Source organism: Mercenaria mercenaria, chromosome 7 (assembly GCF_021730395.1).
Source record: "Mercenaria mercenaria strain notata chromosome 7, MADL_Memer_1, whole genome shotgun sequence".
In the NCBI taxonomy this organism is placed as follows: Eukaryota; Metazoa; Mollusca; class Bivalvia; order Venerida; family Veneridae; genus Mercenaria; species Mercenaria mercenaria.
The window spans coordinates 57,823,392-57,836,476 of NC_069367.1; the positions used below are offsets into that span (position 1 = coordinate 57,823,392).

The 13,085-nt window shown below is 36.9% G+C and overlaps 1 protein-coding gene across 1 annotated transcript in view; it reads left to right on the top strand.

Annotated features, from left to right (window-relative positions):
* LOC123555804 (FMR1-interacting protein NUFIP1-like) overlaps positions 1-13,085 on the top strand; it is a 29,765-nt gene that overhangs the window by 13,954 nt on the left and 2,726 nt on the right. Inside the window, exons 6-9 of the mRNA XM_053548486.1 lie at positions 818-910; positions 2,842-2,969; positions 4,078-4,194; positions 8,972-9,151. Of these exons, the coding sequence (XP_053404461.1) occupies positions 818-910; positions 2,842-2,969; positions 4,078-4,194; positions 8,972-9,151 (518 nt within the window). The remainder of the gene's footprint in view (positions 1-817; positions 911-2,841; positions 2,970-4,077; positions 4,195-8,971; positions 9,152-13,085) is intronic.

Below are 13,085 nucleotides of genomic sequence, written 5' to 3' on the forward strand. Positions count from 1 at the left end.
TGTTCTTTAAAAACATTCTAAGTATGTTGATTTTGACCCAGAAACTTAGATTTTTGCATTAAAACAATGGACCATGGTACTTCATATTATTAGCATGATCTGCAACAATACTTGATCTGATAAACAACCAGAATTTTCTTATTTCATATCTTTAAAAACCATAATATAATTATCATAAGGAAGGACAATTTTTTTGTTGTTTAACAGATTTGCAAGACATTGATATTAGTAGTTATCTATAAATTCAGGTTTTTCATACTGATAAATGAAGGTGTATAAACTTAACTATATGTTTGGAATCATACCTATTCAGTTTTCTGGGACAACTTGTACTATGTATGCAACTCTAGGGATAAAAATGAAAAAAAGAAAAAGAAAATCTCATGCAAAGAGGCGTCTTGTTAACATCTCCTTTTGAGTGATAGTGATTGCCTTTAAATCAGCTTGCAGCTTAAATGAATAAAGGGGAACAATTATGACGGTAGAATAAATTTTCTATAATGAATTATATAGTTTATAGCTTTTTCGTCTCCTGAAAAATTATCAAAAGTGACATAAAATGTTTTCAAGGAACAGTGACAGTATGGCAAAAAGGAAGATACCGGTACTATGTCATTAGCATTGAGTGTCTCTGGAAAAAATCTGAACTCGATAACCATCAGCTAAGTTTAAAGAAAACCCTAGCATAAAGTATTTCTTTTAAATGTGAGTACCAATGGAAATAGTAATTGAAATGGAACAAATACTTTTTAAAAAGTACATTAAAATGAGAATAATACTCTACAAGTTAATATTACATTAAATGTTTAATTTCCAGGAACTTTCCAACAGCAGAAAATATTGAGAAAAAGAAAGCTCTTCTGGCTGAGAGGATTGCTAGAGGTGAAGTCATAGAGGAAAAATATTTTGGGTAAGTTTACCACGTGTTTGAAAATGATTTCCATTCAATAACTAATGTGTTTTGACCTACTGGTACTGTCATAAAACTTCATAGGATGATTACCCATGGTGAATAGATGACCATTTTTAGCTCGACTAAATGAAGTATGGAGAGCTATCCTACTCGACCCGGCGTCGGCATCCTTCCGTGTCCGCACTTTGGTTAAAGTTTTGATGCACTTTCTCTTTATCTTTGTTATTACTTGATGGATTTACTTCAGACTTAAAATAGTTGTTCCTCATCATCACCCACATCATATGGCACAAGGTCATAACTCTGGCACCAATATTTCATAAATTATCCCCCCTTTTTACTTAGAATTTCAGGTTAAAGTTTTGGTGCACTTTCACCATGTTCACTTTATCTCAGTTATTACTAAATGGATTTAATTCAGACTTAAAATAGCTGTTCAACATCATCACTCTCACATCATATGACACAAGGGCTATAACTCTTGCACCAGTATTTCATGAATTATCCCCCCTTTTTACTTAGAATTTCAGGTTAAAGTTTTGGTGCACTTTCACTTTATCTCAGGTATAACTAAATGGATTTGATTCAGACTGAAAGTAGTTGTTCCACTTCATCTCCCACATCATATGACACAAGGGCCATAACTCTGGTACCAATATTTCATGAATATTTCCCCCTTTACATAGAATTTCGGGTTTAAGTTTTGATGCACTTTCACTGTATCTCAGTTACTACTATAATGGATTTGATTCAGACTTAAAATAGTTGTTGAACATCATCACTCACATCATATGACACAAGGGCCATAACTTTTGCACCAGCATGTCATGAATTATCCCCCCTTTTTACTTATAATTTCGGGTTGATACACTTTAACTATATCTCAGTTTTTACTGAATGGATTTGATTCAAAGTTAAAATAGTTGTTCCACCTTATCACCCACATCATATGACACAAGGTCAATAACTCTGGCGCCAATCTTTCATGAATTATGCCCCCTTTTACTTAGAATTAAAGGTTAATTTTGATGCATTTTCACTATATCTCAGGTATTACAAAATGGATTTGATTCAACATGACACAAGGTGCATCACTCTTGCACCAGTATTTCATGAATTATGCCCCCTTTTTGCTTGGAATTCTACTTATTTAATGTTTTGATACACTTGATCTTTATATCTCTTTTTAATAATACTTTTGACACAGACTCAAGCTGTTATCCAATATCTTCATCCACATTGGAGTCATTAAACACTCCAGTGACACCTCCAGCTGCATTAGATATGCCCAGTTTCACTATCCAGCATCTATATAGTCGAGCGTGCTATCTCCTGTGACAGCTCTTGTTGTTTTGGGTATCAGATCAAAGGTCAAGGTTACAATGACCTTAAAAGCTAAAGAAGGTTTCAGCTTAATAAGCAAAGAACGCTTAAGGCTTTGTCAAACTTCATGTGTTTATTGCCTGTTGTAAGAAGATGACTTCATACATTTTGAGGGTTTGGGGGTCAGTAGGTCACAGACCAAAGTCATAGTGACCTTAAGGCTGACAACAGTGTCTGCTGAAAAATGAAAGAATGCTTTGGCTGTCAGTTATCTTAGGAGAATTGCCTGTAGTCTATAGATGATGACCCCTGATGATTTTGACTTCATTTGAATAAAGTTCAAGGTCAGAGCTTACAAAATTACATAATTTTTCACTTGCCTTGGACAGGCTGTTATTTGGGACATAAAGTAATATATTTGTTTTAAATATGAGTGAATGGACTATTTATCCAAGAGAATATTGACATTTTATTTACTACTAACAGATCATAATCAGAATGATAGCCGTGTTCTCTTATATCAGATAATAAAAAGAAATATACTTTTATTATAGATCTGCTTAATGTACAGTTTATCCAAATGTTCAGTAATTGTTACTTTACAGAAAGATGCATCGAAAAGAAGATAATAGAAGAGGCCGTGGAAGAGGACGTGGTCGGGATAGGGGCAGAGGTAGAAGAGACAGCCGTGGAGATATGAATCAGCAAAACACTATGAAGAGGAAACATGATGGTAGGGATTCTAGTCCAGTTCTTGGAAGTTAAAATAATTAATTTACCAGTTTTTAGCTTGACTATTCAAAGAATAATAGCAGTGAGAGGTATTTTACTTTCCAGAATGTTGGCAACACTGTAATTTTCTTACAACCAATTGCATGGCTTTTCGAAGTTCTTGCAGTCAAGCCATTATGAAGAAGTGTTGTAACTTGACTTACTACTCTTTTGCAAACTGATATATTCCACTTACCTCTGTTAATGTTTTGAGGCCAAGGTAATATCTCTGTAACTATTCTATATAATTATATGGCTGAAACTTCACACAAGGCATTCTATCATCAATTCTACTCGAATAACCAAGTCATCAAACCTGCTTGAATACCAAGTTAGATAGCTCTCAGTTGAAATTAACTAACTATCATGCTGTATATCCGTAGTAACCACATAAATTGGATTTAACTTCACAGAAGTCTTCCTTGTCATCAAAACTTCTGTTATCACCATGTTAGATAAATTTGTTAATTTTGATAGAAATTAGCAGCCTTCTAGGACTTTGAAAAGTTTTGCTTGCAACTTACTGTCATGCTATATCTTAGTAACAAGTACATATATTGGTTTGGAACCTTCATATCAAATGTACTTTAGTAACAAAGTTAGAAGCTCTTGGTTGAAAGAAATTCAAATTATAGGCCTTATTTAATTCAAATTATAGGCCTTATTTGACTTCGACACTTTCATTGAAAATATGCATGCAAGTTGTTTTCATTGCAATTATTACTGTGTAATAAAATTTTAAATGGTAATGGTAAGTTACATTGTACATGTACATAAGTCTTGTCTTTTAGTGGTTATGACCCTTGTTCAATTTAAATTTTGTTAAATAGTAGAGTGAACTGTCATTTGGACAGCTCTTGTTTGTAAATCTATGGTATGTTTTAGTGGGTAAAGAGTTTTTTTAAAATGAAATACTCAAAGTGTTATTGCCCTTTATTAGTTAAAAAGGCATCAGGTGGAGACTATTTTAAGGCACTGTCCTTGTCTGGCAGAAAGTTAGTGTGTAGTCTAAGATTTCTTGTAAATGGTGTTGGAATACCAGTATTTTTGCATATGTTATATTCAAACAGATACAGATGCAGGTGAATGCAGTTCAGAGAAGCAGGTCAAGGAAAACTCTGGTGAAGGAAACCTGATGAAGGAAGCTGCAGAGTCACTTGGCATGTTCTTTGCTGCTGCAAGTTCAGGTCTGATTTTTATTTATTTAATGTTATAGGGTAATATGAGTTTGTAGTGATAACAGCTGTTTCCTCGTATACTTCAAAATGAAGCACACCACCAAATATTTATCTTTGGAAGTGCATCATAGCTCTGGTAATGATGTGTCTGAAGAGTGTGCACCTCCTTATAAAGGTAGATATTTCTTTCTGTTAGGTACCATTTCTTAGTAAATCACTGTTCTAAACAATTACCTCTGCACAGAAATGTTTGCTCTAGAGATGTAACATCACTTTTTATTTCCCAGTTTAATAGACAACAGACATATTCAGTTCTCATTGGGAAGAATTTATGCCTTATAGCTGTTTCATTTGCTGAGGTGAATTTTTGTTATCACCCTGTGTCCATTATCCGTCATCATCGTTTCTTATCTCCTATGAAACTAGTGGTCAGAATTCCTCCAAACCTGGTCTGTAACAACCTTGGATGAAAATTTGTTAAAATGGTTCTGCATGATTTACTTAATGATCTAAAGGGCTTAAAGTAGAACAAGAGTTTTACAATGAGGTCGAAATTATTAAAATATGCCGTCAGCAAATATTTTGCATATGTAAAAAGAAAATCCATTCTAAGACCTATCAATAGCCTTCATGTGTATCACTGAAATTTTGAAAAATATTTTTTGCTTACAGTCACTGTGAAACTCAGTTAAAAGTAATGGAAATGGTTTAAGGCACTGACCTCCAGATTTGGCTAAAAATAATCCTTCTTTCAAATTGAAGATTGGTCGTATTATGAACATAAGAATATGAGCTTTTGTTTCTAAAATATTTTAAAAATTCCAAATCAAGAAAAAAAGATGATCGCATTGGGAATTGAACCCCTTACTGCTGCGGCAATAAAGACATTGGTTGTAACCAAAAGTGCTATAGCGGAATCAGTGAATTATGACTTCAAAATATAGATATTTATAATCGAGACAGTTTACCTGGAGTAAAGCGTTACATATGCTTTTTGATTTTCGTCGTAAAAAGTAGTAAAAACAGTGAATTCTCATGTGTTTCCGTAACATATAGTTTGTCAGTAATTAAGTTTAAAGCCTTCTTAAGAAATATAGCATCAACAATATACAGGCCCCTTCAATTTTGTTCATGAAACGTGTCCAGGCACACGCTGATAAAATGCATGTGTAGCAGTGTTGTTGCCCGCACCTTGCATTTGGGATAAGAACCAATTAATCTGAGTGATTTCAAGACTATGGCTGTGTCCCCCCGCCGTTAATTTTTCAATACATGTGCTATTTATAAATTAAAATAATTTAAGTATATAGAGAACTAAAGTGTTGTGAAGATGATGCTGAAAATAATGGAAGTTATCATTTAAACCCAGGTTAACACTTGTTGAGTGTTTCCCTTCAGTGAAGGACTTTTCTAAAATTTGTTCCATTGCTTCTGCTTGACTGCATTTAATGGCGGCAAGAGCTACAGATGGCAATTTCCTCTCTTTAAATGTTCCTTTGCTGCCATATGCTGGGCTTAGATATAAAGCAGACACTAAAAATGATCTTGTTTGAAACTTTTGAATTTCAGAATAATTTCCACCATATCATTATGATCCATATCAACATGTGTATATGTACATTTTAGACAAAAATATTCTATATTTATGTCTCCCCCGCTCCCTCCCCTCTTGGGGAGACATATTGTTTTTGCCCTGTCCGTCCGTCCATACGTCACACTTCATTTCCGAGCAATAACTGGAGAACCATTTGACCTAGAACCTTTAAACTTCATAGGGTTGTAGGGCTGCTGGAGTAGACGACCCCAATTGTTTTTGGGGTCACTCCTTCAAAGGTCAAGGTCACAGGGGCCTGAACATTGAAAACCATTTCCAATCAATAACTAGTGAACCACTTGACCCACTGGCAGAATGTTGAAACTTCATAGGATGATTGGTCATGAAGAGTAGATGACCCTTATTGATTTTTGGGTCACTCCGTCAAAGTTCAAGGTCACAGGGGCCTGAATATTGAAAACCATTTCCGATCAATAACTAGTGAACCACTTGACCCAGAATGTTGAAACTTCATAGGATGATTGGTCATGAAGAGTAGATGACCCCTATTGATTTTGGGGTCACTCTGTCAAAGATCAAGGTCACAGGGGCCTGAACATTGAAAACCATTTCCGATCAATAACTAGAGAACCACTTGACCCAGAATGTTGAAACTTCATAGGATGATTGTACATGCAAAGTAGATGACCCCTATTGTTTTTGGGGTCATTCCATTAAAGGTCAAGGTCACAGGGGCCTGAACATAGAAAACCATTTCCAATCAATAACTAGTGAACCACTTGACACAGAATGTTGAAACTTCATAGGGTGATTGATCATGAAGAGTAGATGACCCCAATTGATTTTGGGGTCACTCCGTCAAAGGTAAAGGTCACAGGGGCCTGAACATTGAAAACCATTTCCGATCAATAACTAGTGAACCACTTGACCAAGAATGTTGAAACTTCATAGGATGATTGGTCATAAAGAGTAGATGACCCGTATTGATTTTGGGGTCACTCTGTCAAAGGTCAAGGTCACAGGGGCCTGAACATTGAAAACCATTTCCGATCAATGACTAAGAACCACTTGATCCAGAATGTTGGAACTTCATAGGATGATTGAACATGGAGAGTAGATGACCCGTATCGATTTTTGCGTCACTCTGTTAAAGGTCAAGGTCTCAGGAGCCTGAACATGGAAAACAATTTCCGATCAATAACTTGAGAACCACTTGACCCAGAATGTTGAAACTTCATAGGATGATTGAACATGCAGAGTAGATGACCCCTATTGATTTCAGGTCAAGGGGTCAATCTATTAAAGGTCAAGGTCACAGGGGCCTGGTCATATAAAATCATTTCTGGAAAATAACTTGAGAACCACTTGACCTAGAATGTTGAAACTTAATAGGATGATTGGACATGCAGAGTAGATGACACTTATTTATTTTGAGGTCACTTGAGCAAAGGTCAAGGTCACAGGAGCCTGAACAGTGACTTGAGAACCACTAGGCCAAGAGTGTTGAAATTTAGTGGGATGACTGGACATGCCAAGTAGATGATCCCTATTGCAGCCAACCATCAGTGTCTCTTTGACTTTCGCTCCTGACCCCTTTTGACTTCTTGCCTATAGGACTTTGCATTGGGGGGAGACATGCGCTTTTTTACAAAAGCAATTTCTAGTTATTTGCGCTTTTTGTCACGTTGACGTTTGCGTCCAAACAGACATGACGTCATTTGTATTGTACTTTGTTATTTCTGACGAAGACATAAAAGTTAAAACTAGTGAAGAATATGTTGTCTTGGTAATTTTAAATCCTTTAGTTAGAATAATTAAACAAAATTGTTCCTTTGGTGACACTATATCTAAATAGTTAAATCATAACCATAGTACCAAAGAAACATGATTCAGCTGTGAAAGTGAAGAGAATTATCTAGGGCCATCGTGGTCTTCTTGTCGAGATAATACTGCTTAATATTCATAACTGTTTAAAATTGAAGTATGGTAATCGGTAAATTGTTAGGATTCGAATAAGTATTAAATGCTATGGACTCATGGAACATGGGATAGTCAACTGACCACATTATATAAATGAAATACTGAAAAAATTTATAACTTCCATCTGACAAGTAAACAGCCAAACAGCTAAATCTTGCTATACAACACTTAACCTGCCTACACCAACCTTCTGAATATATTGGCAACAAGTGAAATTTGAAAAAAGGCTTTATTCACAGAATCCATATTTATTTGCATACAGTTTTCACAGTTATTTCCCGCACAAGGTTACATTAACTGAAGAGTCAGAAACTGCACGTTGAAGGCCCCATCTAGCATGTTTATGATTAGTCAGTTTGGGCTCTGTTTGGTATAATTATGTCTCCCACCACACAGTGGTGTGGGAGACATATTGATTTACTCCAGTCTGTCTGTGTCTGTCACAAAACTTGTTCGCACTCTAAGTCGAACATTTCTCATCCGATTTTCACCAAACTTGAACAAAATGTGTTTGACCATAAGACCTCGGCCAAGTTCGATAACTAGCCAAATCGGTCCAGGCGTCTTGGAGTTATGGCCCTTGAATTACCAAAAATTGGTCTTTTTACTCTTGTCCGCACTCTAATTCGAATATTTCTCATTCAATCTTCACCAAACTTACAAAAAATGTGTTTGACCATGAGACCTCGGCCAAGTTCGATAACTAGCCAAATCGGTTCAGGCATTTCGGAGTTACGGCCCTTGAATTATCGAAAAATCAGCCTTTTTACTCTTGTCTACACTCTAAATTGAACATTTCTCATCCGATCTTCACCAAACTTGAACAAAATGTGTTTGATCATGAGACCTCAGCCAAGTTCGATAACTAGCCAAATCGGTCCAGGCATTTTAGAGTTACGGCCCTTGAATTACCGAAAAAATCCGTCTGTTTACTCTTGTCCGCTCTCTAAGTCGAACATTTCTCATCCGATCTTCACCAAACTTGAACAAAATGTGTTTGGCCATAAGACCTTACCCAAGTTTGATAACTAGCCAAATCCGCCCAGGCACTTTTGATTTATGGCCCTTGAAATACTGATTGGATCCACTCATCCAGACCATCTAATTGGATCCACTCGTCTAAAACATCTAGAGAAATTAACATTTTTCATAGGGGCAGTTGTGGGAGACATGCGCTTTTCTCAAAAGCATCTCTAGTTTTCTCCTGTGTGTATAATGTTTGGCCAACATTCTAGTTTTAAACTATTACAGGTTCAGATTCCAGCGGATCAGATGATGATGACAGCAATATTAAAGTAAACAATTCAACAGGAAGCACAGCTTCCGCCATGCCCGAGGTTACAGCAGCAGGTGCTCTTGGAAGTTTGATGTCATCATATGTTGACAGTGATGAGAGTAGTGAGGAAGAAGACACTGAAAAACCTGAAAATGGTAAATGTTTAATGTAGAACATTAATTACATGTATTTACGGGGGACTAATCCTCTTTGATTTCTTTGAATGATACATCAAACTCTGAAATTAAAGGCAATGGCTATGGATATGGTGACTAGAGTTCCAGTAATCTATGTTTTAGTACTCTATATTATATTTGCAGAGATGATGCAACTAGTTATGAAGGAACAAATTATGATTCAGATGTCTAATGAAATTTAATATGAAATTCTCTTCAGTTATCTTCAATTATCTTTCATTCACATTGTGTTTCTTTAAAAACAATTTAACGAAACGAGTTAGATTATTATAATTATATCCCCACAAAATGAAGTTTGGTGGGGTATATAGGAGTTGCTGGTCAGTCTGTCTGTTGGTCCATTGGTTTTCATTGTTTCCGGACAATAACTCATGAAAGGCTTGACAGATTTAAATAATTCTTGGTACACAGGTGTAACATTACAAGATACAGGTCAGGTTCGACTTTGAGGTCAGTAGGTCAAAGGTCAAGGTCACAATGACCTTGAACAATTAAACGTTTCCAGATGGTAACTTAAGAACGCTTGGGCCAAGGTTCATAAATTTTGGTACACAGGTGTAACATCATAACATACAGGTCAAGTTTAACTTTAAGGTCAGTAGGCCAAAGGTCAAGGTCACAGTGACCCAGAACAGTTAAACGGTTTCAGGATGATAACTTGAAAATGCTTGGGCCTAGGATCATAAATTTTGGTACAAATGTAACGTCATAAAATACAGGTCAAGTTAGTGGTTGTTGAGGTCAGTAGGTCAAGGTTCAAGGTCACAATGAGCGCCGAAACAGTTAAACGGTTTGAGAGCGCTTGGGCCTAGGACCATGAAAGTTGATAAGAAGGTTGTTCATGACCAGCAGATGACCTCTATTGATTTTGAAGTCACTAGGTCAAAGGTCAAGGTTACAGTGACAAATACGTGGAAGGTAGAGTGTTTGATGTGTTGTTGTCATACTTCCATGTGTACTAATCTCTACCTACAGTTTCCATCCAATTTAAGTGAAACTGAAATGGCATATAGTCAGGTCTTTCATGTCTGTTAAGTTTTTAGTCCCCTACTGGTTGAAAACCAGTTTCGGGGACTAGGAATGCGCTTTTCCGTCATTCCGTCCGTCCGTCCGTCCGCAATTTTGTGTCCGGTCCATAACTGTGTCATCCATGAAGGGATTTTAATATTACTTGGCACAAATGTTCCCCATGATGAGACGATGTGTCAGGCACAAAAACCAGACCCCTAGCTCAAAGGTCAAGGTCACAATTGAAGGTCAAAGGTCAACAGGGCTTTTTTCCTTTCCGGTCCATAACTCTCCCATCCATGAAGGGATTTTAATATTACTTGGCACAAATGTTCCCCATGATGAGACGATGTGTTAGGCGCAAAAACCGGACCCCTAGCTCAAAGGTCAAGGTCACAATTGAAGGTCAAAGGTCAACAGGGCTTTTTTCCTGTCCGGTCCATAACTCTCCCAACCATGAAGGGATTTTAATATTACTTGGCACAAATGTTCCCCATGATGAGATGACTTGTCATGCGCAAAACCCGGACCCCTAACTCAAAGGTCAAGGTCACAATTGGAGGTCAAAGGTCAACAGGGCTTTTTTCCTGTCCGGTCCATAACTCTGTCATCCATGAAGGGATTTTAATATTACTTGGCACAAGTATTCCCCATGATGAGACAACATGTCATGCGCAAGAGGTCAAGGTCACAATTGGAGTTCAAAGGTCAACAGGGCTTTTTTCCTGTCCGGTCCATAACTCTCCCATCCATGAAGGGATTTTAATATTACTTGGCACAAATGTTCCCCATGATGAGATGACATGTCTTGCTCAAAACCTGGACCCCTAGCTCAAAGGTCAAGGTCACAATTGGAGATCAAAGGTTAACAGGGCTTTTTTCCTGTCCGGTCCATAACTCTGTCATCCATGAAGGGATGTTAATATTACTTGGCACAAATGTTCCCCATGATGAGACGACATGTCGTGTGCAAAACCTGGACTCCTAGCTTAAAGGTCAAGGTTACAATTAGAGGTCAAAAGTCAACAGGGCTTTTTTCCTGTCTGGTCCATAACTCTGCCATCCATGAAGGGATTTTAATATTACTTGGCACAAATGTACCTCATAATAAGACGATATGTCATGCACAACTTTCAGACTCCTAGCTGAAAGATCAAGGTCACACTTAGCAGTCAAATGTTAACATAGCATGAACAGGGTCTGTTTCGTGTTTGGTCCATAACTCTGACATTCATGAAGGGATTTTAATATTACTTGGCACAAATGTAGCTCATAATAAGACGATATGTCATGCACAACTTTCAGACTCCTAGCTGAAAGGTCAAGGTCACACTTAGCAGTCAAATGTTAACATAGCATGAACAGGGTCTGTTTCGTGTTTGGTCCATAACTCTGACATTCATTAAGGGATTTTAATATTACTTGGCACAAGTGTTTCCCATGATGAGACGACGTGTCATGCGCAAATCCTGGACCCTTAGCTCAAAGATCAAGGTCACAATTGCAGGTCAAAGGTCAATAAGGTTTTTTCCTGTCCGATCCAGAACTCTGTCATCCATCAAGGGATTACAGTATTACTTGGCATAAATGTTCCCCATGACGAGTTGACGTGTCATGTGCACCACCCAGTACCCTAGCTTAAAGGTCAAGGTCACACTGAGACCAAAGGTCAATAGGATTTTTTTCCTGTCCAGTCTATAACTTTGTCATGCAAAACAGGATTTAGATATCAGTTGGCACAAATATTCCCCTGGATGAGACAACATATCATGTGCAAAACCCAGGCCCAATGTCTAATGTCAAGGTCACACTTAGAGACCAAAGGTCAGACACAAGAATGGTTTTGTCTGGGGCATTTCTTCTTCATGCATGGAGGGATTTTGATGTAACTTGGCACAAATGTTCACCAACATAAGACGGATTGTCATGCCCAAGAACCAGGTCCATAGGTCTAAGGTCAAGGTCATATTTAGAGGTCAAAGGTCAAATTCAAGGATGACTTTGTCTGGAGCATTTCTTCTTCATGCATTAAGGGATTTTGATGTAACTTGGACCAAATGTTCACCACCATGAGGCACCCTTGTTTTTAGAATTACGTCCCTTTGTTATTACTATAAATAGATTTTATTGTAACTTTTTTATTACTGGTCATAGAGAAAAATCGAGACCACTTTTCTGTGGTACAACATGCGTGTTACATCCAGTTTTTAGGTGTATTTTGACCTTTCTCTACCTGGTAAAGAGTATCTTGTGGACTTATAAAGATTTTTTTTTTTTTATTTCCCTTTGTTGGAACTATAAATAACTTATATGATAACTTTTTTATAATCGGCCAAAACAATTCAGTATGAAAACAACTGTGGGTTTTTATATATGCACATTTTAATCCAAGTGTGTTGTTATAACATATTGTATATATAGTACAATATTGTTTATACATCATTGACAGATATCAGTTCATTATGTTATACTGCAGTAGAGAAAATTAGGTGCCTTCCAGTAGGGGACTTTGTATTGCATGGCAATACTTCATTCACTTGTTTTCTTTAGTTTTGCCCCCATATTAGACTAAACTATATTACAGCAGTCTATGTTCAATTCACTTGAAACTTGGTGCACATAATCAGGATTTTAATTGTTTTATTAGCCTTTTCCTGACTTATTTCTCATTTTGGAACTTAACAGTATCACAATATTATATCTACATATGTACCTTGAGTACTCAACTCCTACAATTTCCGTTTAGTTTGAATGAAGCTTTGTATACATCATCAGCATCAAGTGGCCAAGCACATATTACTGGGACTTCTGTTACAGTATCAGATATTTTTGTCCGAGTTAAACTAGCCCCTTTAGACAGTGATTTTATTATATCAAGGATTTT